Here is a 10,964-nt window from a genome sequence, read left to right on the forward strand (position 1 = left end):
TTGTTATACCCTGACTAAGACATTCTTTCAGTTATATTTAATTTATTTATTTGGACAGACAATGTTGAGTGGTCTTAAGACAAATGTTTATATTTTGCGTTCTTGGATAGTTAAGAGATTATTAACAAGTTTGTATTGATTGTGTATGTTGATATAATTTATGTTCAAATATTGCAATTTAAATTTGCTAATAAAATCCAGACACTTATTCTATTGTTTTGTCGGTGAAGTATTCAATTTTACTACTTGTTGCTTCTGCATCATTTACATAATTCTGTTAATGATCAGAATTACTGTACCATAGCAGACTGTTACTCTATAAGTCGTTATGCCACTATAGTGACTCATTCTACTGGAGACTAATTTCAAGTTTTTTTCAAACATACTTAGCCAATCCTGTAAGGCTGATTCTGATTCTAGTGCTCTCTATATACCAAGCTGTTTATGCTTAATTTACTCTTCGTCATTTAGGCCAGGGGTCGGCAACCCAAAATGTTGAGAGAGCCATACTGGACCAAAAGAACAAAAAACAAATGCCTTATAATGAAGGCTACACATGCTGTATGTATCTAAATTAGCCTACTATCAAAAATACTAAGCTGGCTACAAATATAGCGCTGCAATGATTAATCGATTAACTTGAGTAATTTGATTAGAAAATAGCTTCAAATCAAATTTTGTTGCTTCGAGGATTCGTTTAGAGTGGCGTTGTAAAGGTTTGTTTTGAAAGTGAATGCATTTAGTTTTATTGATTTGGGTGGATACACTGCCCGCTAGTGGCAACAGTCAATGTGACAAAACTTATCTACATGGCTGGATCCTGCTGCTCCTTGTTAAGACCAACATCAGGTTGTAAGTTTATGTTTGAGCTAATATGTTTGTTTATGCATTCGTTATTTAGTTTAGAAGTATATTTAGCAGTTTTTTGTTGGAATATGTGTTTGAACGATTTGTTGAGAGTATTGCATTTTATAGCATTTAAGCTAGCGGACTTTTGCTACGCAAGTTAGCCAATTGTTCTCTTATTGTACTTCGATCCTCTTTTTTTTTTTGGACTGTTTGAGGCTCAGGTATTTTAAATTATTTTGAAATGCATTCATTGCTTTTGTGAAATTATAGAGCAATTCTGCATAGTTTGAAAAAAAACTCAGGAATTTTATTTTATATTCGCATTTAATGCTCTTTTGAAAGAGCAATCTTAGCAAGCCTTTTTTTTTTTTTTTTTTACATCTCCTAAAACTGATTCTGCAACGCATTAAATGTTCCCAATCCGATTACTTGAACTTATTGATAATCGGTTACTAAAAATAATCAATAGCTGCAGCTCTATACAAATACACAATGAACCTCCATGATTAAATGTTTATTTGCATCCTCGCACCACATGACTTCTCTGTTGTACGATGCCGCTTCAAGTTTTAACTTCATTACAATATTCATTAATTAGAAGGATGTTTGTGTCATGTTTGTCCTTCTACAGAAACCATATTAAAACAAAAAATATATTACCCTCTTCCATCTTTTTCCATTTTCAAACATTTTTGAAAAAGCTCCAGAGAGGCACTAGGGTAGCGCTAAAGAGCCTCATGCGGCCCCAGAGCGACGTGTTGCTGACCCCTGATCTAGGCACATAGTTTCTTAAAGAACGGATCTCTGAATTTATTTTCTATTAAATTCTTTATCATTAGTTGATGTACAGTATTATGTTACTACATTTTTTTTTGGGGGGGGGGGGGGGGGGGTAAATCCAGGAAAGGTTTGGACTGCATTAAATGACGTACGCCACTACTGTTTTGTCAGTGATGTATTCAATTTTATTACTTACTACTTGTTGTGTTTACCATTGTTGTTTTAATTTTCATTCATTTAAAATTGCATCATACCAACAGGTGTTTCAGGGATGAGTATTTCATTTGACAACAAGTATTTGCATATTACAAAACTACCCAAAAAATGGTTATGTATGTATTTTTACCAACATCTCCATATATATAGAAGCCTTTCGGTGGGGGAGGGAGAGCATCTTCTTCCTATATGTGAGGGAAAAGTCAAAATAAGTAAAAGCCTAAAAGTTGCTTTAACAATATTGATATCCTCAAGACCTGCATGCATGAACTCATTAATAAAAACACATGGGGGGTATAGCTTCCAACCCATACGTAAACTTTGTTATATCCGTCACTGTATAAAGCCCGAAGCGCTGATTCATAAACAAAGTATTGTGAGGCATTAAGCCACCACTACAGTTTGAGGTTTCACATTCTCCAGACTAGCCCACTGCAGGGGAGGAAGACAAAGGGGATCTAATCAACAAGACAAGCCAGGGTTCCCACGAAAGAAAAGCATCATCAGAGGAACAATGGGGGGATTTGTCAAACAAAACGGAGAGGACTGAATGAGGCTCCATACGAGATGGACTGGACTTGTCTGTGTGCAGCCTGTTTAGCGCTGCTAATTGTGATACGGTACTGTTGCATTGAGGTGCTGCTGGAAGTCATTGTGCTGCCTGCCTCCTATCATCAAAAGGTCCCGGCTTCAAAAAAAAGAAAAAAAGATCGGCTTCTATGAGACCAAGCTGCGCATACTGAGTAAAGCCAAATATGAAGAAAGAAGGTCCGAGCTATTTAAATGCAAGTGTCATCAGTCTACACATGAAGTGAACTCATACTGTGGATAAACAAATTGGATATTATAAGATGCAATAGCACAATTAGAGTGGCTCCCTGTCAATGTTGACCTTTGAATAGTGACAGCCATTTTTTTTTAAACAGAAATCATTCGAAAACTATGTAAAGTGAATTCTGAATATTTTAAATACAATCAACATATTGGAAGATAATTGCATACAGATTGAAAACTACATTTAACCCAATGAGAAAATATAGCGTTAAAATGTTTATTGTTTTAGTTCTAGTGATGCACTTGCTATGCTTATGCCCTAAAATGATTCCATTTTGCATCTTGTCTTGGGGTATTTTACTTTACCTCATTATCTGCCTTGAGTACATTGCAAAAACGCACCTCCTTAAAAGTAGTTAAATTCGCTTGTTTCAGTGTAATTCTACTAGAAATAAGGGCAATTATCTGCCAGTGCTTCATGTAAATTTTATTCACTTAGATTTCTTAGAAAAATACCTTGCTGGAAATAAGCTTAACAGACTCATTTAATGTTAAAAAAAAGCTCTGAAATGTCATATTTTCTTAATTCAAGAACATATCTTGTTCAAAACATTATTTAAAAGCAAATTTTTCTTGATTTAGGTGAAAAATTACGAACTTTTAAATGTATGGGCTTAATAGAAACAAATAGTAATATTTACTTAAAGTAAGTGGAATAATCTAGCTGTCTAACTAGTCTTTAACACTCAAACAAGATGGAGAAATTTATTTCACTAGATTTAAGAAAAATAATCTGATTAAGACGTTATAAATTAAGTGTACAAGAAAATCACAATAAGAAAAAAAATATTTTTTAACTTCACTTTATTAACTTCTGATTTTTTTTAAAGCATTTAAAGTGCCTGTGACTCAAAATAGCATGTTTATTTTCATATTACACGAGGTATTTTATGCTCCTGAATGAAATGGACCGCTTGGATGTGTGTGGAAGCCATTACTATCTAGCATGCAGAAAGACTGCGGATTCAACTGATTTCGCGGATTAATTTGTTTATTTCTTGCGTCACACCAGCCCAATGTGCTGCAGGCTTTTGTTGCTACACAGGGGAGAGTGGTGTGAGGCTTTTTGGATTTCTAAAAGTTCCTTGTTCACCGCCATGGCCAAAACAAGTCCCACAACAGAGGAACCATTATACGGACAAGGAAGTGCGTAAATTTCATGAATTATATTATGTCAAATACTGGGATCGTGGCAAACATTTTAATAAGGAAGTGGCTTCCATTTTATGGGTGATAATACTCCTCCTGTTTTGTTGACATTTTCGGTGTTTCCCTTTCTCTCCTGTGACGAGCATTGTCTGCCCGCAGCAAAACAACGAGCCGTAACTTGCTCGCCACCGGGGGCTGGCCGATCGGTGAAGACAGTCAACCCCGCTGCTGTGTGTGATAGTTTTGTGTGATTTTTCGTTTTCAAAAGGCGTGAAAGAGACTTGGAAAAGCCGCACAGTTAGGGTTAGCATGTCGGCTAGCTGTCACGCCTCCAATTTTATTTACGCTTTTTCCTCAGTCTCCGAAGCCGTGGCAGGGAAATGACAAAAGCCGGACTAACTCCGGTGGCATAAAATACCGTTTTGGAGGTGCAAGAAGTCGGCAGTTTTTACCATTATGCAGTAATTTTGCCCTGTCGTACTGAATAAATACATTTTTAATATTTCATATTCCATTTAGCACAAGACTGTTATTTGTCATGACCATACCATTTATTTAGCAATTAGGGGAAAATACTTAGATAAAAGAATATCCAGTAAAAATATTAGACTAGAATGATTGAAACAAAGATAACATTTTTCTGCTCTTTGTCACATTTTCCTCGTTCTGAATAGGGGTGTGCCAAAATATCGAAATGGTGATATATCGTGATACTTTGTATCCCAAAAGGTTATCGATACACTCCTGTCAAGAATCGAGATATCGTTTTAAAAAGGTGTCTCAAAAAATAAAAAAAGGCTGGCATTGACGGTGCTCAACGCCCAATCTATTTAGACTGGGAACGTTTGTTCATTCAAAACCAGACCATTCACAGTCATTCTGTCCGATTTTCGGGGCATTTACAGGTCACTTTCTTTTCATTTTAGGGCATTTACAGGTCATTTCCTGTTGAGTTTGAGTCACTGCCTATTCATTTGGGTGATTCCCATGTCACTTCCTGTTCTGCAACGCAAAATAAACAGCAAGTGACCCATAAAATACCCCAAAATCAACAGGAAGTAACTGAAAATCAACAGGTAAATGACCTTAAATGGCCCAAATTTACTCATTGCCTGGCCTTGGCTGCCACTGACGGCCATAGACGTTCAATCCGTTTGAAGTGGGAGGGATGGCAGCGAATGAACATTCGTTTATTCGCTGCCACCCTCCCAGTTCAAATGGATTGGGCGTCTACTAGTGATAAACTCATTCCAATTCACAGCAGAAGCTTGTTTTTCTGTTTATTAGTGTTTTTTGTAGAATATCCTAGAATGATTTCCTGACCAATGTATTGAAAATCGTTCTATCGCTATATTGTCAGATCACCGTTATCGTTAGCTTTATATCGCAAATCATATCGTATCGTGAGGTACAAAGAGGTTCCCACTCCTAGTTCTGAATCTTCCCCCTCAATGGGCTGAATTCTAAATCAGCTGAAATCGCGACCCTGCTGACGTCATCATCCAGCAGGGGACGCTAGAGCGCTATAATGACAATTGGGGCTAAACGGCAGATTAAAAGACTAATTTCTCGTCATCTGCACTTTGCCAAATTGTTGTAAATAGTCCAATCGCCTTAAAATTAGGGCTGTCAAACGATTAACATTTTTAATTGAGTTAATTACAGCTTAAAAATTAATTAATCGTAATTAATCGCAATTCAAACCATCTATAAAATATGCCATATTTTTCTGTAAATTATATATATATATTCTGCAAAATAATTTGTTGGAATAGAAAGATAAGACACAATATGGATATATACATTCAACATACGGTACATAAGGACTGTAGTGGGCATTTCACTCTACTGTCATTTAAATCTGTCTATGCTGTCCTCACTCCGAAGCGTCTACTTTTTCCAAAGCTAGACAGCTAGTGAACGACGCCCTAACAATCAGAATTCTTCCTTTTTCATCTGATTTATTAATAAAATGGCCTCAAACCAGTGTCCTCTTTAGACCGTAGTGAAACTACAAAAAAAAGTACACAAGCATTGCTTTAGCAACAACGTTAGCTTAGCACGCTATACAGGTTCACTAAACATAAACAAAAAGCGTCTCATACAAAAAATATAACATTTCGCTTACTAACATAATATGTACATTCTTTACAACAACCATACTTACGGACAAATCTTGTCCAAGGATCATATAAGCACAACATTACAACGTAGGCGTCAGCCCGAGACGTCGTGCAGCCATATTGAACTGGCAAGAAAGCAATAAACCATGTCACAAAGCGACCACAAGAGTTCGCTGTTAGACAGCACAAAAAACCTTGCTGTAAAACTTACCAAAAGGCAGAATACTGTCAGAGCGGGACATGTGCGTAAATTGCGTAAAATATTTTAACGTGATTAATTTTAAAAATTAATTACCGCGCGTTAACGCGAAAATTTTGACAGCCCTACTTAAAATATGATTTTAATTCACATAATAATGCTATTTAAGACATTTTTTAAATTCTGTCTCAGGCACTTTAAATCCTCCTGTTTAGTTAGCAAAACTATTTTCTGAAATACCAGTGTGTATAATTTTAAAGACATTTATTTTCACTTTACAATTTGAGCAGCCAGTACAACGACATCTGCACCACTTTCCTAAATTGCACCAAGTTCCTTTTAGAAAAAATTTACTTTGGAGGTCCCAACCTATGCTGGCCGGTCCGTCAGTAACCAGGCAACATAACATTGCTTCAGCATTATGAGTTCTAAACAGAGATGCTTGTCCTCTTCAATTTTAATTCAGTGACTATTTCATGGCGACACCACTCCACTGCACAAGAAGCACTTGACTTGGGTAAATGTGGACAATGGCTGATTGAAAACTAAATGAAAAATAATCTTGTTGCCTATCCTCTTCCTATTCCCTCACTCACTACCTCACTCATTCACTCAAGCCAAGCTTGGATTGAAATACTGGACCGGGAACAAGCTGTTCCTGTCTGCTCCGGCATAACACTGTTGTGACTTCTCCCTGACTTCCCAAAGTGCTTGGCTACTAGCGAGTTGTGGCTAGAGGCCATTTTGCCATGGCAGAGTGGAGAAAGACAAGGCCGTCCCCTCAGAAAGACTGTCTAGCAGCGCATCACGGCCTCATCTCAACTCCCGCGAATGACGGCGAGAGCGGCACATGTAGTTAAAAAGTTCATATGAGGGACATCGTCAATTTCTAAATTTGTGAAAAATGCTTCTCCTATCGTCCAAAACATATGCAGTAGCTACAGTGTCAAATGATACAGGTCTGACTTGTGGGTGGCTCTCGGGAGACAATGGCCCATTGTTAGTCGACCATCCGCAAAACCACGCCACATTGGGTCAATATGAAGTCAAGTGTACTCTCCTCACAGACTTGGTCAGTTAGCGAGAACAATGGCGGAAGGGAGAAAAGACACCGAAACGGACAGTGTTATGACCTGATTCAAACAGGAGTAATTGTCCAGTCAATGTGTGTGAGAGCGAAAGAGAATGAGAGGGGGGTAAGAAATAAGGTGCACATAGACAGAGGGGGCGGGGGCGGCAGCGGTGGTGTTGATAGCCTCACACCAAAGTATTTGTCAGAGTCCCAAATCAAAAGCAAAAAAGGACAAGAATGGCCCAGATAATGGGGATCCCCCTCCTCTCTCATTACTGCATGGGGACGGTGAGAGAGTGAGAGGGGTGCTGGGACAAACCCAGCGGGAGTTCTGCCCCCGGCTGCCTTCCCAAATCTCTGCACTAACCTCGTGCGTCTGTGCCAGCAAAAAATCCCAGCACGGAACACTAGACAGTCATCTCCCCTGACCTAAAAACAACAACAACAATCCCCGACATTACACCGCTCTAAAATGCTTCCCAGACCCCTACCCTCTCTTTGACCTGCGCCCCTCGGCCACAAATGGTGATTTAACTGGAGTACAGTATGTTACAATGCAAAGTCCCTCCATATGTTGAATGTAAAAGGGGCTCTGTAGTTGAATGAGGGAACAGATGTCATAGCACCACAAAGCTGTAAACAAACACCCATCCATTCATATTCTATGCTTCTTTTCCTGTTAATAGTCGCAGAGCATATTACAACAAATATTGGTTTTAAAGTATATTTTAGATTTTACAATCGAACAACAAACTTTACTCTAAACCTATTGTACTGAATATGAAACATAAGGAATTTTAAGTGTTCATATCTCATTTACCTTCTGAGCAGATGCACTAACTGTAATGCAAGAGTCTGTCCTTTTTGAAAGTCCATCATAGTTCGGGTTCACTGTCAGGGAAGGCAGACTCAAGTAAGAAGTATTACTATAGTTTTGGAGTGTCTTCTGTAGGCGAGCCAACTGCTGGAGAACACTCCTCTGAAGAGCATCTTCTCTAATAGAGCCACATTTAACCAGGTGGTCATATTGGGTGACAGTGTTACCAGAATCAACCCTGGATATCTTTGAGGATGACGTGGATGAAGAACGAGTGTAACCTTGGAAAAGCACAAAAATAGAAAATATTAACCCAGGCGAATAACAGATTTTATGAATTAACTCAGGTATATTTGTTAAGATGGTGGCACGGTGGCAGAGTGGCTATCACGTCCGCCTCACAGTTCTGAGCTCAAGGGTTCAATCCCGAGCTCCGGCCTTGAATGTTCTCCTCGTGCCTGCGTGGGTTTTCTCCGGGTACTCCGGTTTCCCCCACATCCCAAAAAACATGCATAGTAGGCTGATCAAACACTCTAAATCAGTGGTTCTTAACCTTGCTAAAGGTACATAACCCCACAAATTTCACATTTGCATTCGCGGAACCCTTCGGAATTAGAAAATAATAATAAAAAAAACAACAACAACAACAACAATATACTGTATCTCTAAACTAAGCTGATTCCCGTTCAGCTTTCTTGTCATTTTGACAGGATGTTTTTAAACAGGTCTAACTTTTGAGTCCACGTTACCCATCAGTCCGTTATAATTATTCATACCAAGTGCGAGTCAACCTTCCACTGAGCAAAACACTTTCTCCTCCCATCAGATAGAGGACAAGCAGTTGAAAGAAATTGAATAAAGCCTGTAAATTGCACGCAAGCCAATCTAAAACCTAATCTAACACGCCACTTTGCTTAGATTTAGTCAACGCACGATAATAGGGCCCTTCGGGACCTTTGCCGAGCCCCTTAGACCTACTCACCGAACCCCTGGGGTTCGATCAAACCCAGGTTAAGAACCACTGCTCTAAATTGTCCCTAGGTATGTGTGTTCATCTCCTTGTGCCCTGTGATTGGCTGGCAACCAAATCAGGGTGTACACATGTTAGTCAGCTGGGATTTCGCTCCAGCACCGCCGTGACCCTCGAGAGGATAAGCAGCTCAGACATGAATATTTCTTAGGATATTTTCAACTGGATTGTTCTTGGTGGCTTCCATAACTTTATGAAGAAATCAGCATATGCTATTTTAGCAGCTGCTGAATCTGTTGTGCGTTGCTGATACAGAAACCAGCATATGCTTGATTTCTTACCAAGGTCAAAGCCCTTCCCAGTACTGACATGTGCTTGTTTGCTGACTCCATTAACATGGCTACAATTTTGCCAACACAGAACATCACTGCCAGACCTCTCAGCTTGAAGCACTGGTTCTTGACCTAGGTTCGATGAGTAAGTCTTAGGGGTTCGGTGAAGATTAAGAAACACAGTGCCCTATATTTGTACACTGATTAAATCAAGGCAAAGTGGCTTTTTAGACCAGGTTTTGAATGAATGAAATGAATGAATGAAATATATTTATTGTCATCATCATCGGTATCATTGACAATCATTGACAATTACAAAATGTGATATGATTTGCCCGAAGGAAGAAAGAACCGAAGAAAAAGACAAAGGCAGACGGGAGGAAGCAAATGCTTATCCAGTTTTGGACTGGTTTGCTCCCAATTTACAGGCTTAATCCATTTCTGTTAATTGCTAGTCCTCGATCTGATGGGAGGGGGAACTGGTTTGCTCGGAGGAAGGTTGACTCGCACTTGGGATGAAGGAATACAAGACCAATGGGCAGCGTAGTCTAAAATTTTGACCTTTTTATAAAACATGCTGACAAAATGAGAATTTTGAACGGCAATTTGCTAAATTATAAGGTTGCTAGTTTAGTTTTGAATTTGAAAAAAAAAAAAAAGCTTTATTATCTAATTCCAAAGGGTTCTGTGAATCCACATGTGAAACTTGTGGGGTTCGTCACCTTTAGCAGGGTTAAGAACCACTGGCTTAAAGGGATTGGACGTCTATCGCCGTCAGTGGCAGACAATCACTTTATACGTTACAAACGCAGGGAATTGTTAATTTTTTTTTAACCCAAAGTATGTGCACTCGTGCACCTCTACACGCGGAACCAGCGTGAGCAACTGGAGTGAATTACAAACAAAACCAAGCAGTATGCTCGTTAGTAATTTAAGTGAAACAGGAAACAACAAATTGTATCACCATGCAATATGAAACAAGCACACAAAGACCAAGACAAGATACCTTTAACAGTGTTCCTGAAGACCTGACGACAGGTTATTCTTAATGATGTAAAATGTCTAAATTGTTCCAATAACAACGAGCTTCGCACAACTGTGGGAAACATGTAGGCTGCCATGATGCTTCAATTTATAAAAACTTTATTGACACACATCTAAAACAAGGATTTCGCACATCGAGCATCGCGTTGTCAAAGTCTCGCTTTATTTTACAGAGCGTTTCTTGTCATTTTGTTCATTATTATAAGTAGAATTTCTGATAATGACCATCCCATCCATACGGTGGCTGTGTTATAACAAATAGGCAGGTTGTAAACAAACCAGGCTGCAGGTCGAGCGGCAGTCAGCTGAAACTCAGCTGATCGGAAGTTGAACTTGCATGTTCAAGCTGTCAAAATAAAAGACGCATCAACCTCGTGAACGAGGGTGAAAATGCCAGAGTGTGATTTGAAATGTAGAATTATTTAAAGTTAATGAATAAAAATGAAACTAGAATATAACAACAATTTGTTCTAGTCTTATAAAACAGTTCTAAAATCATTTTACACAACGCTGAGCGTTCACGTGGTGTTTTATTGTGAAAGTTATTACCGGAATGTACATATTAGTTTTCAGGTTCGC

The 10,964-nt window shown here is 38.7% G+C and overlaps 1 protein-coding gene across 3 annotated transcripts in view; it reads right to left on the reverse strand.

Moving 5' to 3' along the window:
* Positions 1 to 10,493, reverse strand: part of afg1lb (AFG1 like ATPase b) — a 78,643-nt gene extending 68,150 nt beyond the window's left edge. For all 3 annotated transcript variants that reach the window (XM_057823419.1, XM_057823418.1, XM_057823417.1), the window contains exons 1-3: positions 10,348 to 10,493; positions 8,043 to 8,320; positions 1,976 to 2,030 (exon numbers count right to left, since the gene is read on the reverse strand). In XM_057823419.1, coding sequence (XP_057679402.1) covers positions 1,976 to 2,030; positions 8,043 to 8,320; positions 10,348 to 10,462 — 448 coding nt within the window. In that variant the 5' untranslated portion in view covers positions 10,463 to 10,493. The remainder of the gene's footprint in view (positions 1 to 1,975; positions 2,031 to 8,042; positions 8,321 to 10,347) is intronic.
* Between the last annotated feature and the right edge of the window lie 471 nt (positions 10,494 to 10,964).

This window comes from Corythoichthys intestinalis, chromosome 19 (genome assembly GCF_030265065.1).
Source record: "Corythoichthys intestinalis isolate RoL2023-P3 chromosome 19, ASM3026506v1, whole genome shotgun sequence".
In the NCBI taxonomy this organism is placed as follows: Eukaryota; Metazoa; Chordata; class Actinopteri; order Syngnathiformes; family Syngnathidae; genus Corythoichthys; species Corythoichthys intestinalis.